The sequence below is a fragment of the Anser brachyrhynchus genome (assembly GCF_964034855.1).
Source record: "Anser brachyrhynchus genome assembly, chromosome: 16".
In the NCBI taxonomy this organism is placed as follows: domain Eukaryota; kingdom Metazoa; phylum Chordata; class Aves; order Anseriformes; family Anatidae; genus Anser; species Anser brachyrhynchus.
Genome location: NC_137734.1, coordinates 1,762,383 through 1,775,984, shown reverse-complemented (window position 1 = coordinate 1,775,984; position 13,602 = coordinate 1,762,383). Strand labels below are relative to the sequence as shown.

General features: G+C 45.6%; 1 protein-coding gene and 1 long non-coding RNA gene across 13 annotated transcripts in view; one reads left to right on the top strand and one right to left on the bottom strand.

The window, feature by feature from the left end:
• ZBTB46 (zinc finger and BTB domain containing 46) overlaps positions 1 to 13,602 on the top strand; it is a 58,846-nt gene that overhangs the window by 27,464 nt on the left and 17,780 nt on the right. For 8 of the 12 annotated variants that reach the window (XR_013940175.1, XM_080558779.1, XM_080558780.1 and 5 more), the window contains 2 exons: positions 6,041 to 6,322; positions 12,305 to 12,477. Coding sequence is in view for 10 of the 12 variants with exons in the window: in XM_080558779.1 (XP_080414905.1) it covers positions 6,041 to 6,322; positions 12,305 to 12,477 (455 nt within the window). In the remaining 2 variants the exon portion in view is untranslated. The remainder of the gene's footprint in view (positions 1 to 6,040; positions 6,323 to 12,304; positions 12,478 to 13,602) is intronic. The other 4 variants (XR_013940174.1, XM_080558776.1, XM_080558775.1 and 1 more) reach the window with 1 other exon arrangement.
• On the bottom strand, positions 8,443 to 13,598 carry LOC308179117. The gene is made up of 2 exons (XR_013940176.1): positions 12,880 to 13,598; positions 8,443 to 12,137 (listed from the first exon to the last, which is right to left on the bottom strand). It is a non-coding gene; the product is annotated as an uncharacterized lncRNA (long non-coding RNA).

The window sequence follows — 13,602 nt, the reverse complement described above, 5'->3', positions numbered from 1 at the left end:
TACTCTGCACAAATAGGTAGAAGAACCTCAGAAAACTGTCTTTGATTTTACCCGTTCCACCCAAAACAGTTCGGTTCAGGTCAGAATTGGGCAGTGTCCTTGAAAGAAAAGCTTAGTTGAAGTGGATCCCACTTTCCCCTGGTACTTTATTTCCACCCCCACGCTCTATTCAGTTGTTCCGGTGACAATGTTTGTGCAACCCTGTCGTGAATCAGATTGGGGAACTGATCTGGGTTTAAAAATAAACTTTTTTTTTTTTAATAACCTAGTTTATTTTTAACATATATTAGTTCCTGTCTCAGTTTCACTTCACAACTACGCAAACAGCTGGATGCAACTGAGGGGGGTAGTGGGGGGCTGCAGGAATGAGCATTTGGGGCGGCAGCAGAAGTTGGTATCGTTGGTACCTCTTCCCTCGCATCTCTCTGCCCCTTCTGCTTGTCGGGTTGTATACAAAAAAGGTTCAATTTGCCACCATGCTGGAAGTTGTCCAGCTAGCGTGTTGGAGGCCCTAAAGAGCTACCCTGGTGGCTGTTACTGCAGCCAGTGAGCGAGAAAGCAGCTCTGCAGAAAATGCACTGTGGTGAGCAGGAGGCTGTGCCCTGGCCCCGGGGGGGGCTGGATGTGCCCGGGCTGTGTTGCAAAGAGCACGTAAGGGAAGTGAGACCACGGCTGGAGTACGAGATCCAGGTTGGTAATCTCAGTACAAGAAGGAGTTTGAGCTTGAGCAAGCCCAGCAGAGACTGTCAGGATGGGCTAGAGGGTGCTGTGTACAAGGAGGGGCTCAGCTTGGTTTAGCCATGAAGAATAGAAAGGGGATGGGAGGTTGTCCAGAGCCAGACCCTGCCCAGATGTGTACAGCGAAAGGATACGAAGAAATGGACGTGAGTTACAGGAAAGGAAATTCTCACGGGATAAAGGGAGGAAATTCTTTACAGAGTGGTCATATGATGGAGCAAAGTCCCTGAGAAGTTGTGGTGTCTCTCTCCCTGCAAATATTCGAAACTTGACTGTACAAAGCCATGAGCAACCGGATGAACTCTAAAAGCATCCCTGAAGTCACCTCCAACCTAAGTGATTCTCTGATTCTTAAAAATGGAGCCGTATAGGAATACAGCAGTCACACAGCCACAAGTCAGGACTCCTGCTCGCTGCTGACACCGCTTGAGACGTAACATCAGTCGCTTGCCTTGATGCTTGCCTTTCTGCTTCCGACAGTGGGACTCGTGTGCGTGAAAGCTTGTCTTTACTTCTCTTCATCTTCCCACCCTAATTTATATATTGAGAGAATGTTCTCTCCCTTGCAAACTATTTGTTATTTGCAGTATTCATACTCAATATAAAGAATTGGACAACTTGTATTGTTGTAGCTGAAATATTCTGTATAAAAGATTCTTGCATAGTATTTTTTTTTTGAGTACCGTTTCACCTTGAACAACCTTTATTTCACTTTAAGAGAAGATGGCTTAGAACGTTGCATGCAGTGACCTTGGCCAGAGAAGCCACGTGCACCGTTTGGTTCGTGTAGCTCAGAGGCTATACTAAGCTGCACTTGCTGGAAGGTATCACTTAACTGGTTTGTTGTTAGCAGTAGCAAAAGTCTGTTACCTATACGTTGTCCAAATGCAGTGATAATAAATACATAGGTGGATTATTCTACCTCTTCATTGAGTAAACTGCGTCAGCTTCTGAAGAATAAAAGCCATAATTTTGGGGGCGTGGGGGTGTCCGCCTGTTCATGATTGTAAAGTGTGCTTTCTGAGTTAGTGGAATGTAAGATTAGCCGGTGTTTCTTTAATTAGCTCCAGATAGTTGCTGTTACCCCTACCTTTGGCAAGTGTCCACAAAACACAAGCGTCCAGAGGCTGGCTGGGTTTAGCAGATGGCGTTACTGATGTTGGGGAAGCCAGCGGGACGGTGCTGATAAAGGTTTAACTCTGCCAAAGCAGGTAGCGGAGCTGTGCAAGCGGGCGAGCTGTGCAGAATGGGTAAAGGGTGTGTTTTATGGTCAGGAGGTGCTGTGAATTGCTGCTGTCTGGGGAGGTTGGAGGGATGGAGGGCGGCTTGTGGGGCTGCGGTGTGTTCCCCAGGTGCCACACGGCGATAACCTTCGGCTCACGGCGTGGTCCTGGAGGGAGGGCTCGCTCTGCGTGACGAAGCACTGGCGGCGAGGAGAGCTGAGGACGGGTTGGAAGGCATCCTAAAAGCTTCCTGATGTTTGCCAGGGTGATAAAGAAAGCTTTGAGAAACTGGCTGAAGGCTTTGGCTGCGAACAATAAGCTAAATGCTGCTGTCCTTGTCTCACGGAGCGCTGCGTTTGCGGCTGGGCGGCCGATGTGCCGTGCAGCCAGCGGGCCGGGAGCTCAGCGGGAGGCTGGGGCCTTGAAGGAGGAGAGGGCAGCCTCGTGGGATCCCCTCTTACCTGGAGATGGGGATGAAAAGAAGAATATTTAGGAATAGCAATCCGGCAAAATGCTCGCTTGAGCGCCTGGGGAGCTGCTTCTTCCAGCAGGAGATGTGATCTTGTGTGGCTTTCATTCGCACCTCTCTTCCACGTGATAAATGGGGTTGGACATCTAAGTATCTATTCATCTATGTACGTGAGAGAGCAAGAGTAAAAGTTGGAAGAAGAGATGACTGCAAAGCAAATAATAAAAGAGAAGGATAGCACCGGGAGTCTGGGAAACAGCAGAAGGTGCCGGGGACGTGCTGAGAAGGTAAAACCAGTACAGCCAGGAAGCGAGCGGTGAGGGGGAGCTGGCTGAGGAGCGGGTCCACAGCGAGTAGACGGCGGAGGTCGGCTGCAACAAGGGAAAATGAGCAAAGCAGGGAGAAGACTTACAGCAAAAAAAACCTTTGTGCATCAAATAGTAATTAAGGTACTCAAATGGGTTACTCCTTTAATGTGGAGAAGCTTTTCCTTGGTCTTTCTGAGGCAGCACATGTATTTTTCAGTTGTTGGACCAGATACAATGCTTCTTGCTGTCGGTTTTGCTGTCACTTTTCTCCCAGATGTAGAAAAACAGTTCGTTGCGTTAATGTTTTGTTTGGATGCTTCGGTAAGTTGCATCACCTTCATTTCTGCTATAGCCCTTCCCAAGGAGCTGGCAGGCACGGGTAGTGCCGCTTCGTCTTTGAATAGTGCTGTCTGAGCTCAAAAGTGCCTAGGGCTGTATTTCTTACCGGTGACAACCTCGATGCTGATACCCTGCAGCAGGTAGCTTCCTGCCTTTGTTTTGGGTTCCCGATGCCTGGATTCGTGACAAGATCTGAGCTTATTCGACTTTGACATAAAACCTTTTCTTTTTCAAGTGTTAGCAGTGGCATGCCTGCCGATGAATGGGATTTCTGGTCTGGGTTTGCCCTTCTCACGCTGTAGCCACGTCGCTGCCTCCCGTCACGGAGCAGGCGCCCGCTCGGTTTGTTGTGCCGAAGGGATGCGTGGTCCGTGCAGGTAGCCAGGCTCTCAGCGCTCCTCTGTGTCGGGCTTCTGTGTACAGATAAGAAATTTCCTGGCCAGTCTTTGCTTTCGGACTTTCAGGGATGCATCATTGCAGAAACTATAAAAAAAATAGGCCCTGCGTTTCGTTTCTAAACGCAACTGAACGCAAACTGCTCATCCAAGTCAACAAGCTAATAAAGCTTTCCTAAGCCTTCCGCGTTTTGGAAAGTAGCCTTGGTGTAATAGAATAACTGCAAAATAATTAATTGTTGAGGAGACTAATGAGCTCAGTTTTTGGAGCGGCGCTAATCCCGTGTTTAACTTGCTGCACTGAGCGGGATTTCCTGCTCGTGGCTCCCGAAACCCCTGCAGCCGGAGGGGCGGCGCACACAGCGCGTGGCGTAGGAGCCGGCCGGGGATCCGGGGCTGCCCGTGACCCGTTGTCTTAAGTCATTACAAAACAGAAGCTCATCTAGTAAAGCTTGGTTTACGTACTTCTGAAGAACTTCAGTAAACAGTTTAGATTACTGGGCAGTGACGGATGCTTCCGATTCGTGTAGTTCTTTGGCTAAATCTCGTTAAATGAAGCTGTGTCCTGGAGAGAAGAGAGAAGTGGTTTTGGAGGCTCCGTGAAGAGGATCTTCGTGCATTTTTGGGTTTTGGTGTACTGAGAGTATTTTAGTACTTACGTGACTAAGTGGATATTTATTTTGCCTTAATGTGTATTTGATTAGCTATAAATACTCGACGCTCTAAAGCCTCTATTTCACTGTCTGTCTCTAATCTTGGCTTTTGAGGAACGTTTAATGTGTCGTTGTGGTTACAATTAATCTGCGTGTGTTTTAGCAATTAGCGTTTATGTGCGGCAGGCAGTAGCAGACTCTGGCAACTGTCGATCAGCGTCTGCAATGGGCCATGGAAAGGGAAGGGAGAAGACGGCAGGTGAGTTACTGCCCGGGGACTAGGCAGCCGGGCCTTGGTGGCGGGCACCCCTTGTGGCCCGAGGGGTTTCTGCCGCTTGCGGTGGCGAGGAGCACAGGAGCAGCAGGATTATCGTTATCGTGGTGTCTGATAAAGCCGGCTGGTAAGTTCCCGTGTTAATGGGGCAGAATTTACTGTTTTCACCATCTCTTGTAACAGCTGTTGATTTTTAAGTTCTTGTAACCTCTCTTTATGCGGAAATTGTTTGCTTTAAAAACAAACTACGTGATCTTCCAGGGAAAATGCATATACCTGTTACCTGAGGCAACAGTGTACCAACGGTTAACACAACAGTTAACCTTAAATGCATAAATAAAAATCAAAGCAATGAGTTCTTCAGCCTGGCTAGGAGTTAATCTCGCTTTATCTGTTCTATTGTACAGACAGCAGCAGATGGAGGAGGAAAATAATTTCTTTAAAGAGAGAGAGCACCTCTGGCAGCGTGCGGGGTTGCTCCGTTCGGAGCCCCCAGCCCTGAGCACTCCTCACACCGCCCGAGCGCAGGATTGCTCTGCTAAAGATTGCTTTTCCCTCCTTGTTTGCTTTGAGGCTTTCTGCTTTTTAAAGGAGATGGAAAAAGTTAACAGCGAGAGGGAGTGGCGGCATAGTGAAGTGAATCGGGACCAGGGGAGGATCTGACGTGCCCGGGGCTGCCGCCGGCTCCTTGAGCAAGGCGCTGCGTCCCCCGGCCGCTGCCACCTGAATGCAGATGGGAGCGATGGTCCCTGCCGTGCCGGAGGTTACGGGAGGAAGGCGTTGTGCTGGGGTCCCCGTCGGCGTGCTTTAATAAGGCCGTGCAAATGGACGTCTTGGCCTGGTGCTGGAGCAGAGCATTGGCACGCTGCTCCTCCTCCTGCCTCGTAAGCCCTGTGCTGCCCTGCAGCCCTCTGCAGGAACAGGACTTACCACCGCGCTCTGTGGGGACAGCGCCCGAATGCCCCATTTACCTGGATTTGCCTTTTTACAACCTTTTCGTTTTCGTTTGGGTTTAGTAACTGATGTTTTTGTTAATAGTCCGTTGTGACTTTATACAGTTCCTTGGTAGCTAGCCCTCGTAAGGCAGCTGGCTGATCTGTTTTGTGGCTTTGTGTTTTGCTTTGTTGACTGCTTCACTTCTGTGTGAAACCTACCCTGTGATATAAGCTGGAAACCACTGATCACTGTTTATTTTTCAAGTAAATGACCCCTTGGAATTTATATTAATTAGCATTCCTCTCTTATAGGCTGTTTATCCCTTTCAAAACCTTCGCCGTGGGGAGCGGAATGAAGGAAGGACGGAGGCTAGCAGGGCTGGGTGCCATCGGGCTCCTGGGCAGGGGGACAGGGCCCACAGGCACCTCTGTGGCGTGTGGGGCGACTCGCTAGTGTACCTGTGGGGACGGGGATGGGTGCAGGCAGAAGGCTTGAAGTCCCCTGGCCATGGGGGCCTGTGGGCGGCCAAGTTCATCTTTGGGCTCTCGGAAGAGGAGAGGGGAGAACGGCGCTGTCGTCTGAAAGGCGAAAACGGGCCATGAGCTGGCTCTCGGTAGTTGAGACCCACGCCCGCCACGCACGCACGCCTTGTCACGTCTCGCCTCAGGAATCAGTGGCTCTCTGACGGTGTCTTTCTTCCCACAGGTGCCGACGTGGCCGTGACGGAGCCCAGCAGCTCCGACAGCCGAGTGGAGCGCTCGGACCCCTACGCCAACGTGGACGAGGCGCTGGTGGGCGGCGAGGCCAGCTACCTGTCGCAGCCCCTGACGCCGGACAAGGAGGACGCGCTTCAGGCCGCCACCGTCGCCAACCTGCGGGCCGCCCTGATGAGTAAGAACAGCTTGCTGTCCCTGAAAGCCGACATGCTGGGAGAGGACAGTTCGCTGCTGTTCGAGTACTTACCCAAAGGCACGCACTCTCTCTCTCGTAAGTTTGTGTTTTCGTATTTTTTTTTGTTTGTTTGTTTACTGGTGCTTTAAGTGGAGTCGTTAGTGAGGAGAGAAGAAAACGCAGGTCGCTGTCTCGTTTAGTACTGCCGATGTGTTTGCATCCGGTTGTAAGTTCTGCTCAGTCACGCTCGCCATGGAAGTTGGAAACGTGTTTCTGGTGCCGATCCAACTTAGTTAGCTGGATCTAACAACTAGTTAGCAGCGCTAACTGCTGAAGCTGTGGAAGGAAAGCGCGTGGTGTGTGCGCGTAGCTCTTGGTGTCAAACGCCTGGTTTACTTGTTTGCAAAAGGAAGTTACAAACGGAATACAAGTGTTTGAGTCCTTCTGTAGCCACAAATGTTTTGAATCCCAAACTGACTGATGTTGAAACTGAAAAGGGGGAAACTTGAACGTTCATAGAAACAGTTATGATGTTGTAGATGGTGCGATCTTTACTTTCTGCTGTTCCTGGCAGGATCTCTAAGTAACGGGCAGCTATTAAATTGTTTTCTTACGCTTGTGCATGGAAATGAGTGTTTCTCCGAGGGTGATCTGTCGGATGCAGCTGATTCGCACCAGCCTGTGTGGACAGCCTCTCTCTCAGCACATTTTCTTCATTGCTGTTGTAAAATACTTGGATTCTCTAGCACACAAAGAAAGAAAAATGATTAATGCTGCATTTTAGTAATACTCTCAAAAGATGGGGATATCTTCTGTGACATAGTATAGAGCAAGCAGTGAGTTGTAGTACCGTGTGTTCGTTTTCAGCAGAAAAAGAGTATTTTCATTTATACTGAGAAAATTGACCAATTAAATAGAATGAAAGTTCACTTAAGATATCTATTACATTTTTATTTTCCTCAATGGCAAAAAAGAGAACTTGTAATGGTCACCTGGGTTGCATGAAAAAGGGAAATAACTGTACGACATAATGTCAGTCTTGGAGCCTCTTTTCCCTTTACATGTCTGAACAGAAGAATTTATATTTATTTATTTTAATCTGTCTACATTTAGAGAGAAAATAAAGGTTTTGTGTCTTATTCTGCAGCTTATAGGTCTGGGTGGAATTGCTAATGCAACATTCTTGTTATTCCCACAGTAGTTCACTTACTGAATGATCTCCAATTAAATCAGATTTAGAAGGTTCCAGCTAGGCTGCTGTGTTGAAAATCCCTTCGTTGCGGTGATCCAGCAAAGGTCCTCTGCAGCAGGCGGCGTGCAGTGAGAAGAGTGCCCTCAGCTGGCACCGGGGTGGGGTGGGAGCACAGATCACTGTACGGCTGCGAGAGAGATTTATGCACTGTGTGTTAGAATCTGTGATTCATGACGGATGAAATCAGTGGTTTTGTCTCTGTCATGATAAAGTGGAACAATGATGGGACTGCACTCCATCCATCATCTCCTTCTTGGTTGGAGGATTTTAGATTTTCCTTAAAAGCTGATGGACCACTTGGCTTAAAGACAAATGAGTATAAAGCAGCCATAAATTTGGGCTGGAAACTACAGATTGCCTACCCAGCTGAGAAGTGGAGTTCCCAAACAGGCATGGTATAGGCAGAAGTCCAGCTGGGTCTGAAATAAAGCCGGAGAGACTGAGAAGTCGGGGTAAGCGTTTGATGGATGCGGTGACTCGGGAGGTGCCCTCCAGTCTATATTTGAGGTACCTGTTTTCCAGCCTTCTTCCTATTACTCGGATTTCATTCAGCTAAGCTTTAATTAGCTCATCTTTCTGGAAGAGAATTGCTTAAGACAAAAAGATAAACTGCTCACTTTGTGTCTAGCTCTCAACAGTAAGTCGATGTGGCTGTGGCTTGTTAAGAGAATTTTTACAGAAGCAGGGAATTAAGGGATGTATTTTTTCTTTTATGTTATTCAGATCACAGCTATCTATTTGTTTTAATCACTTGAAGAAGATGTTCTGATATGACTCGCTTGTTTTTAAGTGGTCATTATTGAATACAATAGGACATCAAGTTTAATGAGAATTTTCAGCATAAAAATGACAGCGAAGCAAGTGATGAGAAGAATAAGGAGCTCTGAAAACACAGCCTAGGTTGGTGCTGGCTTTGTTAGGTGTTCTTCACATTTTTCTTCAAACACAATTTGAGGATATTGAGTCATTTTAAGTCCTGGGTTGTACCCAAAAAAAAGGGGGTGGTGGGGAGGGCAGGAACACGGCGAACGAGATCCTTTTTTTAAATACAAAAACCAGCACAGTGTGTGGCAATTCTCACCTGCCCGATTTGAAAAGGAAACCTACCGATCTCAAGAATTTTAAGTGATAAATCTCTGGGGTTTAAAAAATGTAAAATGTATTTCGGATCTTAACTGTTGTCTCTAGATTGTCTGTGTTTTCTTAGGCGCTAATACAGTGAGTAACTGACTCAAGCAGTGGGTTTAACATCCATTTTTCTTTTCTGGAGGAAAAGACTTAGTTGAAGTGGAGAGATCAGAAGAGTATATTATGCATGTTTAGAAACGGCTCATCAGGATTGTAAAGGGGCCATAAATCTCAAAGTTACCACATACATTACAAGTTTTAATTTTTCTTCCACATAGTTCATACTGTTATAAAAGTTAATAGAGGATACCCCAAGGTTTTCATTTTACCTCATGTTCTTTTTTTCCTAATTCAGTATGTATTGTAACGATATATGAGCTGTGAAATTACTTAACACTCAGTTAATGGAAAAGGAAGCACAGGATGTGGGGAGTTGTTGTCTTCTTTTAGAGGAGCATCGCTGCATCACTGCAATACAGTCAAACTTAAATACAGTATTTCTAACGTTAACCGGTTCAAACTAATTTAAAAACTGAAGAGCAAAGTATCTTGCCATCCCGGTGATAGGATTGCCAGACAACCTGCAGCTGAATGGCTTTGAGAATTCATGAAGCTCATGGCATATGGTCAAGATTGACTTTATTACCATGCTAGTCAGAAACCTAAAGAAACTTTTGCAGGAAAAAGTAAGTATCAGATGTTCACGGGTAACACTGATGTCTTCTTGGGTACTGTTAGTTAATGAACCTGCGTAGCTTCTTTTTGGGGATATCTTCTTTTCAGATGAGACAATGTTGTTGTTCAGTTTTCCTCATCTTTACATGTTTTTATGGGCTGTCTGCTAAAGGTTATTCTTCGCCGATTCCAGCGCCAGCAGTGCCGTTGTACTCCGCTCCTTTGTCTAAGAACGTCTGTTTTATTTCACTGATGGTACTGAACTTTGGTGGCATTGTTATGTGCGGTTCCACCACATCTACAAAACTCTCAAAGGCTTTAGTTGAATGTTCTCAGAAGTTTTTGCCAAGTGTAATCAAGAGGATGAGGATTTTAATACTTACTAGAAAGTGAGTTGGTTACTTTACATCCTTGTGTTCTCATTTAAGAAAAGAAAAGAAGCCTTTCAGATTTTGGGGTGATTGAGTCTGACTGCCATAAAGAGCAACTCTTCCACATTTTCGGAACAGTACATTGCACACTTCTTTATATGTCTAACTTTGGCTTTTCCTGTTTACCCTATTGCAACTGAAACTGTTTATAGAAGCAATTCCTATGGAGCGTGTTGTCCAAGTGATTACATGGTACACAGAGCCCTTTTCTTTTGGGCAGACCAGCTAATACTTTATTTTTAGTTAGCGGTTCATCGGAGCCAATAATTTATCCTTGCGCTAGATGTTAAAGGAATACATTTTACACAGTGGTCAGCTCTCCCAAGTGGGAGTTAAAGGTATTCACTTTGGCATGAAAATTTTGTACATGGTAAACCAAGATTTAGTGGAGAATGGATGTAATTTTAAATGAGATATAATAACCTTTGCCTTTGTTTGCCACAATAGCTTACTGTCCAGCTGCCAGAGAATACTGTATTCATGTAAATGCTGCTAAACCAGCGCATCATCTTCCATACGCAAAGCTGACTGAAGGAAAGCACTTGTAATTTCTGGTTTAGAAGTTAAATTGCTTTTCAAAATTTGCATTCATTGGATTTTAATGGAGGGAAAAAGGTTTCTCACAGTTCTGGCCAGAGCGGGACAAAACGTGAATTCGGGTGCTGCTCGCGTTCCTGTGTACGAAGTACGGGTCGCCTTTGTGGGGTTGTCTTCTTGTGTTACTTGCACTAGTCAAAACCAAATAAATATTAATGATTGTTTTAAAAACCACATTTGTACCTTTTTGCTGTGTTGTACGTGTCTGTGGCTCGTTTTGGATGACTGGGTTTGTTTCTCCTTGCTCTGTTTCATTGCTCATTCATTAACTCGCGCTTTGAGAAGTGTGCAGTTTCTTAGGGACCTGTGTAACTCCAAAGGTGCTAATAAGGAATTAATCAAGTCGCCCCCCCCAGCTAACCTCACTGCATCATGCCAGAGCACTGCTTTTGAGGGAAGCACAACCCAGCGCCGCCTGTAAGCAGCCTGGGTCCCGGTGTACAGCTGCAGCGCAGTCGGGACGGTCTGACTCGGTTTGGGACCTCCACACCCAGGGAAAAATGTGGATGGCTGGGCAGGAATTCTGTGGCCAGCCTGGGGACATATTCCTGGTAATGGTTTCTGGCAGGAAATAATGATAAATTCACTTCCCACTCCCCACCCATTTTTTCCCCTATCTTCCCTTTATGGGGTTTTGGCACTCTGGTACCCTGCCCTTAAACTAAAACAGCAACAGATGAGCCCCACCAGAACAAAAACTTGAAGTATTGTTATCACACTTAAACAGAGTTATCTAAGTTGTGAAAGATTTCAATCTGCGATCAAAGCAGAGGAAGGCAAATCAAACATCCAGTTTGTGGCGCTAGAGGAGAATTTCCTTTGATAGCTGATTTAAAAAAAAAAATAAAACAAAAGGTTAGGTTTGGGATTGTTCGGATTTAAAAACCTTTGTGCAGTTTCACTTGAATGCTTTGTTGGGACCCTGATCGCAGTGTATTGTATTCAGGCAAAGTATAAACTTTGACTTGTTATTCATAGCTGCATTAAAGAGTGTGGGTTTTTATGTGCATAAAAATTTCAGTCATACTCTTTTGTATTACAGATAAAAAGACTTCAGGCCACAGTTTGCTTTAAATATGAATTTGCTTATTTTTTATGAATTTGCTTATTTTTGTGCAATATTTGCTTCTGATTTAGCTTGCTTGCTTTTCAAAAAAAAAAAACACCCAACCGGCTCAATACATCATTGCAACACACAGTCAAGGTGTTTGTTAATGTTTGTTCACCTATTTGTGATGTACACCGGTCGTGATTATACGGTCTCCGTTTCTATATGGATTTGTCATTGATCGTCAGCGTAGTTTTGGGGATATTATGTACTGTTTGGCTCTTGGTACAGTACGGGTGAGCAGGTATGACTGCTTCCATCAGACAAATGATACGTTTTCCTTTAACTACAGTAGGATTTTAGGATGTAACAACTGTTGGGTAGCATTCAATAGCTTTGTACAACTATTTGAACGTCCATGCTTGCTAGGTACAGAGTCAAAGCAATACATATGTATACTTCTCATCTTTTGTAAAGCACTTTGAGATCAAGGATGAACAGACTGTGTTAAATAAAACACCGAGGTCAAATCTTGAGATCTGAAGCTAAAGTTTCAAGGAAGTTGAGTAGCAGAACGTTTGTCGTGTGTACGTTATTCAAAGATTTATGTGTACACGTTTGAAGTGGTGCTTCTCGAAGAAGTGTCTTTCAGAAATGTGATTGCTCTGGATATTTGTGCCACACCGTGCTCCTTTCTCCCACCGGACTCCTTAGTGGCCATGCCATGGGATAACTCCACCGCATGCATCTCACGCAGACGAGACGTTTTGGGTGGGGAGGCTGGGTTTAAAAAAAAAAAAAAGCCTGGCATCACTGTACTGCTGCATTCCCTCCCACTGCCAGAAGATAAGCTGCAAGTGCTCATTCACTGCCTTTTCAAGGCCTTTTTAAAAACCACCAGCTGGTGCTAGTTCACGTGGGTGAGATTCGTTTCCTGTGTTCCCCAGGGCCTGGCACCAACTTGAATCGTTCAAGGGGCGAATGTGATGGCAAAGTGGAAGCACCATCTCCCCCGCTGCCTTCATCACACCTTGCCACTCAGAGCCCCCCTGCGATCTGCTGTTCTGGTGACATGTCACCAGAAGCCATGGCAAAAGGAGAGATGCCTTCCTCAACCCAGGTAAGATCATGGGGTAAAAAATCCAAAGATACCTGTGTAGTTGAACTATCCCCAGTTAGGAGTACTTTGAAAGGCTGTATTGTCTTTTATTTGATCTATTAGCTGTTTTTTAAAAAGATAAGGTAATTTTAAAACTAGAAATCCATTGAGGTTGGGGCTGGCATAGTCCTTATTTTCCCCTTTCAGCCTTACCTCAACAGAACGTGCACTCAAAAGACTGTATTTATTTTTTTAAAGAAAAGAATGTTTAAGAATATTAATAATGGCATAAAGGTAGCCAAGTGCCCAGCTCTCCACTGCCCATTTCTGGTGTTTTGAATTTTAGTTTCTTGTAACGATCTAGATAAGGTTAGAAGCAGACTGTATTTATTAGGAGTTAGGAGTTTGACATAAAATCCATACCTTTCTGTAGCTTTTCTCAGTTTTCATGTTTTTCAGCGAGACTTTAGTCCCATTAAGCACGTGACGGAAGCACATAATTTCCTTCGCAGTCACAGTAGTGCAAAGCGGGATGGTGAGATCGGCTGGCAGCCGCCTCCCCGGCCTGCAGCAGACCTGCCCGGGCTGCATCACACAGGGTTGCCATCTGCCGCACGCTGGCATATTGCAAATGGGTTAGGGAAGGAAAAAAAAAAAAATCAGCTTTTATTTATAATGTGGATTAGCAATGCCAGGGAGCGTTGCGTAAAGGGAACCAAGCAGAACGTGTTTGTTTTGTGTGGGCTTTTCTGTGTGGACAGAGAGATTAGCTGCGTGGGGCTAGGGGAAGATTTTCTGCTCCTTTTTATCTGCTAGAAATCTTCTGTCCTTGGCTCTTACTGGCCTGAGTGGGAGCTACAGGTGCTATGGGGCACTGGAAACTGAGTAGTGACTCAGTTACTGACTTCAGTAGGCATGTTGATTACTGCCTTTAAGCACCAAGTCTTGCAGAATATGTCTGGTTAATTTAGCTGCTTTGACAAAGCTTTGTAAAGGTGAAAGCTTTGTAAAGGTAAAGCTTTGTAGTGTTGTCAAGCCCCCCTTAAACAAGGGACGAGGGGACTGATAAGATGGGAGGCCAAGCACTTGCTACGAAGATGCCCTCCTGTAAATGCTTGCCTTAACCTCGGTATGCTTTTCGTTTGC